This window comes from Gavia stellata, chromosome 3 (assembly GCF_030936135.1).
Source record: "Gavia stellata isolate bGavSte3 chromosome 3, bGavSte3.hap2, whole genome shotgun sequence".
Lineage (NCBI taxonomy): Eukaryota > Metazoa > Chordata > Aves > Gaviiformes > Gaviidae > Gavia > Gavia stellata.
Window position 1 is genome coordinate 38,117,037 of NC_082596.1, and position 14,620 is coordinate 38,131,656.

General features: G+C 38.0%; 1 protein-coding gene across 1 annotated transcript in view; it reads right to left on the reverse strand.

Moving 5' to 3' along the window:
- Positions 1-14,620, reverse strand: part of PREX2 (phosphatidylinositol-3,4,5-trisphosphate dependent Rac exchange factor 2) — a 181,069-nt gene that overhangs the window by 110,954 nt on the left and 55,495 nt on the right. The window contains exons 5-7 of the mRNA XM_059836047.1: positions 12,844-12,945; positions 10,923-11,084; positions 3,277-3,410 (exon numbers count right to left, since the gene is read on the reverse strand). Coding sequence (XP_059692030.1) covers positions 3,277-3,410; positions 10,923-11,084; positions 12,844-12,945 — 398 coding nt within the window. The remainder of the gene's footprint in view (positions 1-3,276; positions 3,411-10,922; positions 11,085-12,843; positions 12,946-14,620) is intronic.

Here is a 14,620-nt window from a genome sequence, read left to right on the forward strand (position 1 = left end):
AAAAGGATGCTTAAAAATTACATAAAATATCTCATAATGTAAAAATAGGCCAATTTTTGTAAAATTTCCAAAATACAAACCTCCTGTGAGCAACATTCTCTTTACCTACTTGCCAATTAATACCCAAAGTATTTTGCTGGCACATAATGAATTCATTTCGCACCATAAACTCTGAAACTATGTTCTAAATTGAGTTATTCTCATGTCTGCAGAGATGTCACCATGGTACCAGCCAATGACATGTAGGACATGATTGCTCAAAACTAAAGAAATCATAGACCTTTCATGTGTTTTGAGATTTTCATCCAATAGTGCATTTTAGTTAGAACACGGCTACAAAAATATGTAATTTAGTGGTTGGATAATTGAAAAGATACTATGTAATCCGTACTTTAATTGTAGTTGCCGGACAAAAAAACATAGCAAAAATTAGAAATTTTAAAAAGAGCATGATTTTATATTTAACCAGTCTACACAAAAATGAAACTGAGCAGTTGCAGAAGGATATCCTTGAAATAAATTCAGTATTCAACATCAGATATAACCACAAGGTTCTTAAATGGTTCATACTCAAATGCTCCGAAAGTTCCGCAACCTAAGCAAGAGGACTGATTTACTATTGCTAATGAAGTATAAATTACCTATCTTCTCACATGTAAATGCTTCCCTGTTAACAGAGTAACGTCTAGGAGGAAACAATATTCCCCGGGGAAGAAGATTTTTAAACCTCCCTCAGGTTTAGCCAGCAGCTTCTTCAGTAGTAACCCACTTGAAAAAACAGCATTTCCAGTGCAGTCTGAATAAGGTTCTTCCAGAACAAGGTTAGCACCTTTACAATATAGAGAGGTTCTTATAAGACATTCTTGATCAAGAGGGTCCATGGCTAATTTCCACTACTACCACTTTCTACTTTCTATACCACATATTGAGGAGTCTGATCTTGCCCACTATTGGTTCAGCAAGAAGCTCTACAGGTGCTACAGTGAACATAACCACAAGTCTATGACGGAATCATAGAACCATTTAGGTTGGAAAAGACCTTTAAGATCGAGTCCAACCATAAACCTAACACTGCTAAGTCCACCACTAAACCATGTCCCTAAGTGCCACATCTACACATCTTTTAAACACCTCCAGGGATGGGGACTCAACCACCTGTTCCAATGTTTGACAACCCTGTCAGTGAAAAATCTTTTCCTAATATCCAATCTAAACCTCCCCTGGCACAACTTGAGGCCGTTTCCTCTTGTCCTATCACTTGTCACTTGGGAGAAGGGGCCAACACCCACCTCCCTACAACCCCCTTTCAGGTATTTGGAGAGAGCGGTAAGGTCTCCCCTCAGCCTCCTCTTCTCCAGACTGAACAACCCCAGTTCCCTCAGCCATTCTTCATCAGATCTGTTTTCTACACCCCTCACCAGCTTCATTGCCCTTCTCTGGACACGCTCCAGCACCTCAATGTCTTTCTTGTAGTGAGGGGCTCAAAACTGAACACAGTATTCGAGGTGTGGCCTCACCAGAGCCGAGTACAAAGGCACGATCACTTCCCTATAATTAGCACAGGAGAAGAGAAAAGGGATATCCAACCCCTAGCCACCTGTTCTTACATATGACAAAACTAATATGAGTATAAACTTATTTGGAAAAAAAATTTTTAAAATATTTAAAACAATACTTTTGAATCATGAGTCCTATGCAAAAATTCATGTGAAAAATACCAGATATAAGCTATGTACAACAGCAGACAACAAGAGTTGCTAATAAGATTTTAACAGTTCAATTAAAAATTTGTCTCAGATTCATGCATTTTATGCATAAATTTCCATTTACTTTGCTGGCTGCAGTTGTATATACACATCTGAGGTTATAACTAGCCTATGCAACACATGGATATCGTCGTACACATACATACGAGTTCTTTTCTGTATTACCCAACCCTCATATCTCCTTCCCTCTCATCCACCCCCACGAAGAACAGGTAGTAAGAAGAGGACAAAGAGCACACACTATTGCCTAGACACAGCTAAAGCAATAGGGGAGAGGAGGAAATCATCATGGCATCAGGCTGCCCAATCAGCGTTTTCATCCTAAAGTTGATGGTGCTGGGTGCTCCCACACACTGGGCTGCATGGCCAACTACCTTCACCCAGATGCACCAAGCATACATTTTGCTATTAACACTGCATTTCACCATCCTCTCATGCACAGCCTTCAAAAGCAGCTGGGCCAGGATCCATCCTCTAACAGGCACGTGACCACTGCCAAGCCAGAGCACTGATTCAAACAAACAGATATTACAGGTGCAGAGAAAGACATCTTTCACTTGATGCTACAGACAATCCAGGACACTGGTAAAAGACAGTTGGAAAAACAGGATGAAAGCTGGCTATCAAATCTGGAACTACCCTTGAAAATCTTACAGCACTTGCACTGATCCAATGGACATAGCTGTGGTGATGACAGTAGAACATGGATTTATGAAGCAACAGTTTCAGCAGCTGCAGACTGTTTCCTCAACTGGACACTGAGGTCGATGGTGGAGTTTCCTCTGACACCATCCACAAACATGCAGAGGCAGAGGCAAAGATAATGGTATTCGCAGTGCTATTAAAGAGCACGCTCAAGGTCTATCATGCATCTAGGAATCTGTCAAGGATCTATGCAGTAACATGTATACAGTGGCTACTCAAAAACAGTTTCTGGATCAAAGAGACAAACTCAAGCAGTTTCAAAAGAGATGCCTGTATGTAGGAGAACCCTTATTTCTCAGATGCTTAAGAGCACTGGATGAACATTAACTGCAGAAACTTGTTGCTGAACTAAGGAATTGTTCCTTGCAATGCAGCACACAGCAGCTTTCTTACTGTTTTCCCTGATCAGAAATACAAGGCTTGAAACTGTTCAATCTGTAGAGACTAATTTTATAGCATAAGCTACAATACGGATTTGTCTGAACTAAAAGTTCAGTCTGTTCACCCTTCCTAGAAGAGAGTGAGGCCATCACATATAACCTGTTGTGGAAGACTGACAAAACAGATTCCTTCTCCCTGCACTTCATCATTTGGATCCTGCATTCCTACAAAACCTTTAAATACACTTCTCTTTGGAGTGTGAAAAATACACTTCCTCTAAAAATGCTGACTTCTGTATTGCAATTGACTGCAGTAAACACTTTAGTACTGTTCAGATATCCTTATGAAACAGCATACAGAGGATTAGCTCTACTGTGAGAAAACTATTATAAATTCTTTTTCAAAGTATAAATTAATAATTTACCTGTGCTTTTTTTTGCAGTAGACCAAAAGGTTATCAAAAAGAAAAAATATTCTCTCTTGGATATTTCCTGCTGAAATTTTCAGTAGTAGTCCACTTCGCAGCATTTCTGTGCACGTGTCTGTGATGTTGGACCCCTAAAATCAATTGGAAAAAGATTTTTTATTCTGTGAGAACTGAAGGATTCTGCACCAATTACAGAGAAGTTTCTTATACAAACTCACAACCATAGTGGTTCTCTGAAAACATCAAGTATAAAACACATGGTAATTTATTACATTGTAATTAAATAATAATTTCTAGTGTTTACTTAATGATGCTTAACACCAGCTTTGTATTCATTTAGTATTGCCATTAACTGGGGGGGAAGGGTTTGTGGCTTGTTTGAATGGATAAAGTTTAATCACTGAAGTTTCCAAATTATATTACATCTGTGCATGAGACCTCTCCTGAAAAATCAGGCCGACTTAATACAATAACTCTTATCCTCAGTAACTTTACTATTTAGTTAGAAATGTCTGAAAATGGGGCTTTACAAGACATAATCTATGCCAAGATGAACTTGAAAGCTGAAGCAACCTGGAACTTGAACATAATTAAGGGTATATACTTCTATACCAAATTAAGCTAAACACAAAATCAAAATCTAAAACCAGCAAGATTTAAAATTCAGGCAAAGCTAATAGTGGCACATACAAAGACTGTCTAGTATACTTCCTCTTAACACACTCTGAAGACATCAGAATTTTGCTAGGCTGAAAATGTTTGGGACGAAACTTCCCAAGCCTCATTTTTTGCTTCAAGGCAGATCATTCTTTCATGTGAAAAGAAGGCAGGCATTTTCATAAAGGTTAATGAAAAAGAAGCAACTTTAACAAAGGATAACATTTTCCCAAAAATATTTCTATGAAAAAGTCCTGGCATTTCTATGCCTTATAAAGAGAAATTTATCTCTCAAAGCAGCCTGCCTTGAATTCAGAGGTGTATTTTGCTATTGTTCTGAAAATCCATGTGGGACAAAGCTCCTGTCCATGTGCTATATGCATCCAGCCATGTGATCCCATTGATAATTACGCATGCTGGCTGCACTGAGCATACACCCATGGCTCGAGGAGTTTCCTAACTTGAGGCACTCAACAGTCAGCTTGGAAAACCTGCAAAAGCCAGGACTTTCCTTTCATCTGCACATGTTCTGAATGACTTATGCCTGCAATAGCTGTAGTTACTTCCTCTTCTTGATCTAACCACAGTAGCCCAAAGAAAAATGCATTCAATTAAGAGCCAAGAAGCAATCATGGGTTCTGCTCTCAGCTCTTCATCTTACCGTTTATCCTTTGTACATCACAGCACTGAATATTGAGCAATAGCTCAGACGCTGTTCTAAGGAGAATGCAGTCTGTTTACAGAGATGATAAGAGAGATTGCACAACCATCACACTGGAACACAATTCAAGTCTTGAAATAAAGCAGCTTCAGGATCAGTATTAACTAACCACTCTTGTTTCCATTTAGGATCAAATGAGCCAAAAATGAATGCCATCTATAGTCACTACACCATACTTCTCTTCCTAAGACAGAACAAGCACCAGAGGCTGGCATACAAATTTCACAGTTTTATTTGAAAACAAACACTGAAACACCTTAAAAGCACACTCAGTAATATAAATTAAGCATAAATTAGGGCTGCACTTAACGTTTGCTGACCACAACTACAGAAAAGCAGGTAATTTCTTTCCATTCTATTTCATTGCTTTTGCGTATTAAAAAGAGTAACCAATACCTTATGCTGCCTTTAAAATTTGCTGGAACAGTAGCTACTAATAATTTGCATTTTAAAAGGCTGGATATTTTTAAAGGTTTTTGGTTGCTTTTTACAGAAAACTTCAGCTTTGCTGGAAAATTGTGAATTTTTGCAGGGAAGCCAAAAAAATTTCAGCTTAAGGCTTCAAAACTGTTTCAGCAGTTTCAGCTTTCTACAAAAGGATGTATTTTTTCATAGAAAGGGTTTTATGAAAACGTTTTGTCTCTTTCTATTGAAAAATTTCATTTTCACTGTAGAAAAATACTATCTTTTCCCAACAGTTCTAGCAAGATCTGCTACTGTGCCGGCATCATGTCATAAAATACCATATTTTTTACATATTTTAAGTGTATATAATTCAAGCTACTGGAATTATCAGGATTTGCCTCATTCATGATTCAAGCTCAATGTTGCAATATGACAGTGAGTATTATCTGTATCATATTAGTACCCTTTGCTATTGTTTTCTTCTTCATTTTCCTCCTTTTCTAATATAAACTGCTAGATGATGAAAAAAACATTCTAGAGATATTTTTTCCCCTTGGAGACCTCCCGTCCAAATAGTGAACAGTGTTAACCTCACTTTTCGGATACCTTTTGACAAGATCACAACCCATGCTGGTGTTGCCAGAGGTCAGTGAATTTTGTTATTGCTGTTTTATTTGCTGAAGTCCAAGGGAATAAGCTAACAGGATCAGAAGTCACATTTGGCTGTCTCACATAACACTGCCAGTGCAGAAAAATCCCCTGCTACTCCCTTGCCTATGTAACACTGTTAGGGTCAGCCTGTTCCTAGACTTCGGGTGGGCATGGAGCTGAAAGGGAGAAAAGACGAAGGGCATCTTTTGTCAAAGCACTTTGTCTCTACACCTGGGGTCAGCACTCCTCTCCATCGCATCCCTTAGGGATGAAAAACATGCCCGAAGAAGGATGAAGCAGAGAGCACGCAAGCACTGCCACGTCCACCATGCAATTCAGAGGAGGGCTGACAACTATAAGAACGTTTTCATGAAGGATGTAGCTACGCCTTGAACCTCCACATGGGTTTACAGCTGGATCACCAAGCTACAGTAGGATAATTCATCTATCCACCTCCAAGCTGTCCCTCTCATGGGGGAAGGTTCGAGGCTGCAGTAACGGATCAGAGGTCACACTGTCCCAGAAGCAGGAGAGGCTATCTACTGCACAGCTAAAACTGAACTACGCTACCTGCAAGCAGTACTTTTGGAATAAATATTACCAAAATATTCTAACACAAACATGTTTTTATTAAATGTTTCAATTGAAACTACCAGGGAAATGTCAAATATGAGCAATTTGAATCTGAAAAGTAATTTGCTATTTTAAAGTTTTCATGAATGCGTACATTCATACTCAGCGCTTGCAAGGGAAGATCATATAGTTGCTCAACCTAAATGTAGAATCACTACTACTATGCTACAATTCATGTTTCTATACATTTAAAGCACCTGCAGTTAGAGCTGATGGGGTGTTTTCAGTGAAACCAGCATTTTTGGAATATGTCAATTTGAAAATGTCATGTACAACAAACAAACAAACCTGTTCTAATCATCTTCCAACAAAACATATAAAGGATTCAACTGGAAAAAAATGCAAAGCAAGTTTTTGCTTTCCAAAGCAGGCTTACGCTGTGAATCTAGACTAGTTTTCCCTCCTTCTTTCCTACTGAGCCACTGAAGACTCCGAACATCTAACTGCTGAGCAGTCCTCTCCTGTGGGTCACACTGGGGCTGAGGACTGTGAGTACTGTGCACTGGTGTGAAAACTAAAAGCCCGTAAGATCTCAGAGCTTGCAGACTATTTAGACAAACTGGCTCCTAAGAACCCCGGGCTGCCAGTCAGTTGCCTGTCCCCCTCATCCTTAAGTCATTAAATACCGATCTTTGACATTAAAATATGTTCTTCATTACCTTGAGATCAAAAGCAGCATTTGTTGGTTTTATTTGTTACAAAAGCTACTTATCCACATATTCTGGGCAAATTTCAGTCAAACACGGTGGTCTGACCATACTGATTCAGTGGCCATCACGCTAGCAGTGATAAAGGTCAGAAATAGCAGATATTAACTTACTCTTCAGTACTTGCACATGGCCAGAGGAAACAGAAATAAAATAGGGGAAAGGGCTAAAAATTCTGGAGTTTAAAACAGAAATTTCTATTAAAATACTACTTGATGATATGGCGGAAAGGAAAGGAACAGAATACCCCATGCTATTGTCATTAAGTTGGCCTGTGATTCAGACTGGGTTGTTCGGTTTCCAGCTTACAACAAATGCAACAATTTTATTTTTTCTTCTCTCACTGTAACATCCACGCAAATTTTACTGACAGACTCCTTCAGCTGCTGAGCCATTCTCCAGCTGAGACAGCCACCTACACAAGTTCTGAATTCAGGCCAATAAATTTAACCACTTAGGAAATTAAGTGAGAAAGTCATTATATTCAAAATTTTCTTTCTTGAAACAGATGTTCCATTTTTCCATGAATCCGTATTTTTATCATAATAAACACAGGCTTCATTTTATGACACTTATGTATAGGAATTCAAGTCATGCTTTGATCAGATTCTAAAAATAGTCTTTATTTTTTTCCCTTTCCTTCTAGTTGGGGCCAAGCAATGTGCTAAGCATTTCCTTCTGGAAGGAAATCTCCAACAAGTTTGCCTCTTTATTTTTAGGCAATGCAGAAAACCAGATGTTTATTTAATTAAATCCACTCTCATACACTGCATTCAGAGATTTTTGGTAGTTGTTGTTGGGAATCATTCAAAATACTGTTAGCTCTTATACATACTCTGGAATTCTTACCATTTCAAGGACTAACCGTATATTATGTTTGAAAAGGATGCACATATTAAGACCAGGGCAATTTTGCCAGATTGGGCACCTGGTGGTTGCCATATGATAACATCAAACCCAATCAGCTAAACTACAATAAACACCTCATAACACTACTGAAAACATACTGTTTTAAAACTAAAATTAAATCGGGGGGGGGGGACGGACGGATGACCAAACAACCAAAAAAAAAAATATCCAAGATTGGAAGGAAATTACTATGTTACGGTTCATGGAATACATTCTGAGCACAAAGAGAGTAAGTCTATGTTTCGCGTGCTTCTGTCCATATTGTTACCTTTCCTTATTGTTACCTTTGCTCATTAACATATTTCCAACAGCAAACATATTTACTACTGTATGTCTTACTAAGGATTCAGAAGAAACTTAATGCAGGAAAGTGGATTCCTTTTTCAGGGTTAGAGGTTTGAGAACAGTGAGTTCTTAACCAACTTATATGACAGATAATGCACTGAGTTAATAATACTCCAACTTTATACTTGAGTGTGTTCATTAAGATGGATTTGACAAATATAAGACTCACGCACTGAAAGCAAGTAGAAGTATTTTAATCACTATAGCTCAGTAGAAAACTTAGTTGAGAAGTTGAAAATAATAGGAGTAAAGTCAGTGCTAGGTTATAAGGATTATTTCACAAATTTCCTTGCCACAAAATATTCAGCAACACAAGCACTTAACTTGCTGTTGCTTCTATCATGAAGTTATTGTACAAGCATGTCTAATGTATTTTAATATTCACATACACTAATCTTTCCAAGTTATTGCTGATGACAGCAAGTTCAAGCCAATTACAGAAAGAAACTTATCTTCACCAAGTCTAAACAGCATTGCTTCTCTTGGAAAGTGTTAGGTCAACTAGACCTCCTCTCAATTACAATATTTAGAGGTTTACTTTATGTAAGTAGTCCTTTCTTTTTCAAAATCCTACAAACAATATCATGGCATGAGTACACATTCTCTGTCATTTGTCTTTAATGGCTTTTTTTTTAATTTGAGATTGAGGATTACAACTAAATGCAGAAAGGTTTGTCTGAATACAGACTAGCAATTATATAGCTTTTGTACTTGCTAAAATTCCTTCTCTTGAGGCACAGTGAGTTTTAGTGGAATGTGTTACAGTGACAGTCCTGTACCAAAAGACTACAGTGCCCTGAGCTCTGGCATAAGAGGATTTCTCTGTGCTAAATTATACCTACGCTAATTACAGAAATGGAAGAGAAGTTCTTGAAAATGCTGCTACACAGGAAAAGGAAAAATACCTTAAGTGATACATTTCAAATCCCACAATGTGCTGAAGAAACACAAAGAATTTCGATTAAAGTAAAATTAGGTGCTTAATCCACGTTTAGAATGAATCAAATCTTCCCACACTACTCAATTAACAACAAACCAAAGGTTTGCATAAGTCCACGGATCAGGAGATTTCACATGGAGCAGATAGGAAATAATTTTGCAGTGTCATGGGCAGTATTTAGAGGGTTCATTGTTCAGTATCATTTTTATGCTCCTTTCAGATAGTGGCTTGTTCCGCTGAACCCTTCTGGAAGGCAGGGGAAGTCCGAATCCACTGCTACAGAAACAGAGCGTATCCTTAGGCAGAGCAAGTTCAAGGAACAGCAGGTGTGGTAACAGCAGCAGATGTAGGGAGGGAACAAAGCTGTGCAGAAACTATTTTTTTATTTCTGCTGTTTTATCTATTACTATGAATATCTCCTTAAAAATTGACTCTTCTAGTCAATATTCTAATTTTTAGTCATCAGACTTCTTGGGGAACTCTGTCAGTTAATGTTCAGGCAGGTCTAGCTCAAACCTTTCTCTGATTCAGTGTCCCATTGGTGTCCCTAACCTGTTCTTTTCTCTGCACCATACAAAGGCCATTTCCCACGACATAGCTGAAAGATCAGGTCTCAGTCGATCAGACTAACATGCAAAAAATACATTTTTCTTGCTACCTTCTCCATCCAGCAAGCCTTCCACAAAGCTTAAAGGGATAAAATCTCTTCCTCTAGTTCTTAAGCAGCTCCCTCAGGAAGAGAAGTAGCACATCTGAGTAAAGTATTCAAAAAAGCAAAGCACTACTTCCATGTTGCAATTTGTGTCTTAAAAAACCCTGTGTATTACATTCAAAACTGGTTTTTTTAACAAATGTTTGCATTACTTGCTTTAGAATTCTTTTACTAGGACTTCACTCGTTTTTCCCTCCCACCTCTGTGCAGGCAGCTCAGACATTTTGATACAAAACACCCAAGGCAATTTAAAAACACACCTGTATCTACGTCTATCTTTCTGTACAAAATAATTATAGTGCTCAAAATAACACAAAAGGAAGATTTTGGTGCTACAACTACTTGATCTTGTTGTTATCTAGGGGAAAGGGTGGCTCTTCTGGTTACTACTGAAACTCGTAACGCAGAAACAGACCTATGGTTTCTTCACAAAATTAAAGCATTAAAGCTCTTCCATTTGCAAACTATAAAAAAACCCCACAAGTCTTACACAGATTCTGTTGAACACATTTATGTTAGTTTAGCTCAGCCAATAGTAAGGGACTACCTACAAGCTGACAAAAACTAATAGACTCAGTGCTTAATCAATAATAAATAACAAAAATTTTTTTCAACCAGACAAAATCCTGTTAGGCAGGCATCAATAGCAGTAAAATCAGAGCAACTGTTAAATTCAAGTTTATAGATGTGTATGTGTGCGCACATACACGTTGATGTAAATGATCAACACTCTAAGTCAAACACTAAAAATTTGCCCTCTTTCCTGGAAGTCTGCTATTTTATATAATGGTGCTCAGTCATGGACAACACTTAATTTATAGAGTAGATCCCAAATAAAAGTTGTGATTTCACAGAATTGGGGCATTGACAGTACCTCAGGATCACAAAAACAGTGCAACAGGGAGTTGTTAAAAACTGTTACTTCCTCCTCAATATACAAAGCAACAAATCTTACGACAGTACCTCCCATCCTTCAACATGAGACTGCCATTCCTCCAAAAACTCTAATTTTTCCATTTGTCTCTTGGCCTCATTTATGTTGGAACAGACAGCTTTCATGGCCTGGAGGGCTTCCATTAGTGCCGCATAGTCACTGTGCTTCCTTGGAGTCCGCTTCAGTAACTCCTATTTAGACATTTTAAAAAAAAAGAAAAAAGAAACCTGTCTTTGATCTCTAAATGTACATTACAGGAGGCTTAAATTGAGTAGGATACAAAATCAAAAAGTAGCCAGACTTCTCTTTTACTAGGTGGAAAAGTAATAAACTGTCCAGTACTGTGTCCTAGGAGGACACTAAAACTCAGAGAAATAAATTACTAACAATAAAAATAACCACTACTTAGGAAAAAGGTTGCATTTCAGCTACTTTCTCCCCCCAGCAATGTTTCTTCATGCTGAGCTTTGGTTTTGGGGTTTTTTTTTTTGGTTTTTTTATTCCACAGGATGGAACGGTTCAACAGCAAGGATAACAATTCTGCTTAAAAATGTTAGTTTACGGATGTCAAAATTAACACCTGCCTTTCCCACAACTCAGAGCAAAAACCATGTTCCTTTAGCTCCACGCTATTGTTTAATCTAGTGCAATACACCAGAGCACTGAACAATAGCCTAGGTGACTCATTGATCTTGGGCGGTTACTGGCAATGGCAGCCATACTAAAAAACAAAAGTGGACTTGCCAGTATGCATCTGAGATTTCCCATTTCAAACTACCAATTACCCATTTACAGCTGGACCAACTATGGACAGCATTCAGTGCATACCCTGACTGAGGCGTGGGTACATTGCTTCTGGAGCCTTAACCCTGCTGCCACCACACCTTGTATTTAAATTTAACATAAATATATTAATTTCAATGTATCCCTGAAGTAATTCATTAGTCATTTTCCCTTGTTTTGTCTGTAGATCCTTCATTCAAAAAATAGAAGATAAAAATAATGTTAAAATAGGCCAAGGGAACTGTAAAACCACAGATATCTGGGATGACTCAAACCTCATTGCAATTATTATATTATTTAACATGTCTTAAAAACCTTTCTTTTAACATGTTTACTTTTAGTTTTTTATGTCAGTGCAATGAAATGCATATGCCTCATAACTGGCAATGTTTTGCATCTAAACTCATACATGCATTGTGAAAAATACTGTCCAATAATCAGGTTTCAAGTAGCTTCTAGAGCAGAATCTGCTTTGGCTTTTCTCTCTCAGTTTGAAATTATAAACAATATTAAACCTTACTTTGTTAAGCATAAATTTGTTTTAAATATTTACTTTCCTGCCAATTGTATTATTTTCTTTCCTAACATGCGAAAAATTTCAGTAACTCAGAATTTTGAATATCTAACATTTATCAGCACGTTTAACATTTTTCATTAAGTTTTAAGCATTAACAGTACGATAAGAACAAACATATAAATGTACATAGAACCACCTACAGCATCTTACTGTTACTCTACAGTTCTTACGAATCATTTTCATAAATAGTTTTCATTTACAGTTTGGTGATGGTAAATTAGAATCATCAAAGCATGTCACTAACAAACTCTGCCATCCCCAGCATTTTAAGCAAGGACATGGTCAAACCCAGCTGAAATCAGTCTCATTAAACTCCCTTAAATGGCTCACTTCCGTTCAACAATGGAGAGGCAACCTTACGACTAGATGCAGAAGGGAGCTAATCATCTTGACCCAGCCAAACTCCTCAGTCCTTTTAATACTGATGTCAGAAGACTTGCCACTGGTTTTAATGAGAGCAAGTCTGGGTCCAATATCTAATAAAGACATTATTCACTGTGTAGAGAGATTGTTCCTGCAGTTTGGAAATATGCTTAGCAACCAGTTTTTATACAGAAGTATGAAGTTCTAGATAAAAATCTTGTAAGTACCTTCAAAAGAAGGGGATACTTGCATATTCTCTGTATCGGTGTTACTAGATATCCCTCCAATGGTACATCTGTGTTCTTGCGTCCTCCAAGGAGCATGCAATTCTAGAGTGTGAACAGTTTCAGAAATTATTAAAAAATCCCAAGAAAATTATCAGAAATAAAGACAAGGTCATACGCATACAGCAATATTGGCTAAGCTATATATAAATTATACATGTATATGTTAAATATGTGATGAGGAGGTTTTAAAGAGTGTCAAAAGAACAGGCTTGAACACATGCATAGGAAGGTACATTGACTATCATACATGACTAGGAAGCTGCAATGGTGTTATGCAGGCATCTCCCCTAAGCATCCTCTTCATCCAGTCTGATTAAGAGTGGCCTTTTTTTAAAGTTTAAAAATAAAATACAGTAAATAAAATGCTAAAAATATGCTTTCACACTTCAATGAACAAAAATAAAATTAATTCAGGGTGACCACTATAGGTGCTGTTGGTTCCAAAAGGTGTGTTCACAACAGTAAGCAGCATCAAAGATGCTTTGAAAAGTTTGAATACGGCCATCCTAATGCACACACACAAAAAAAGTCTGTTTACATGCTTCTATATTTAAACACAATGTGCAATGAATAAAATATCCTTAGTCACGGGCTAAAGAATATGTGAGTTTTGACAAGACATCCAACTATGGAAGCAGAGAATACATGAGATATTGGGTGGAAACATCCATGAAAAAGCAGCTGAGAGAGAAAAGAACAAGGGCTATTTGAGATAGCAAAGTATGCAAGGGACATCACAGCAAATATTTGAAATTGCTGGCATTAAAGTGTAAGTACATAAAGACCTAAAGTAATGATGGAAATTATTTTATGGAGAGATCAGAAGGAATTGTGATGCAATGGTATGAGATAATCTACAGCTTCAAAGAGCAAGATGTCTAAACTGAGAACACTAAACATAAGTAGTTCAACACAGCCAGATGGTATGTTGATGCAGGCCACAAATCTGGATGCAGACACATTGTTGATGGAACAGAGACTACCCAAATGGGTGGCCGCTCCACTCAGCACGTAACTCACAACACACATACCCCATAACCAGTGCTGCCAGGGGGATCTCTACACCCACCCTTAAGTCTCTGCTTTGAACTCATGGTTAACCAGCTTCTGTCTTACCCTAGAGGATCCTTTATCCTGAAGGAACTGACTTAACCTGCCAACAAAAAAGCCTTACTGAAAAAGACTGGGCAACTTAAACAAGTTAATGGCAATGCAGACTATAGGTTTATATAATGTCTGTCCTTATACTTAAAGGCTCAAAAATCTGGTTTCAACTCCCAGCCTCTAATGACCTGAACTGTTCTGTCTGGCTAGAAGGCTTCAACTGTACCTTGAAACCGAACTGTCAGACCTCCTGTTCTCTAGGTTAGACTGCTGCCACTTATTCTACAGATATGTCCTGAATCTATGAGGAACCCAAAGCAGATGTGGAAGCCCTGTGCACGCCTCCAGGAGTACATGACACTGACACATCATGAACTGCCACAACTGCACGCTTGACTTCCTTTCTCACAGAACAAGCTCTTTGCAATCTTTCTCCAGAATGTTTTGCTTTTTGTCTCTGTAGTCAGCATCCACCCCTTCTTGAGTCCGGCCATGCTGCTCTCAATACAAGAACCATGTTTGTGCAGCTCCTCAAGTCTGGGGCAAGTTGAGGGATACTGTGTCAACTGCTGAGGAAAAACAGTACAATTTTGAAGCTGTTTTTAACTATGAA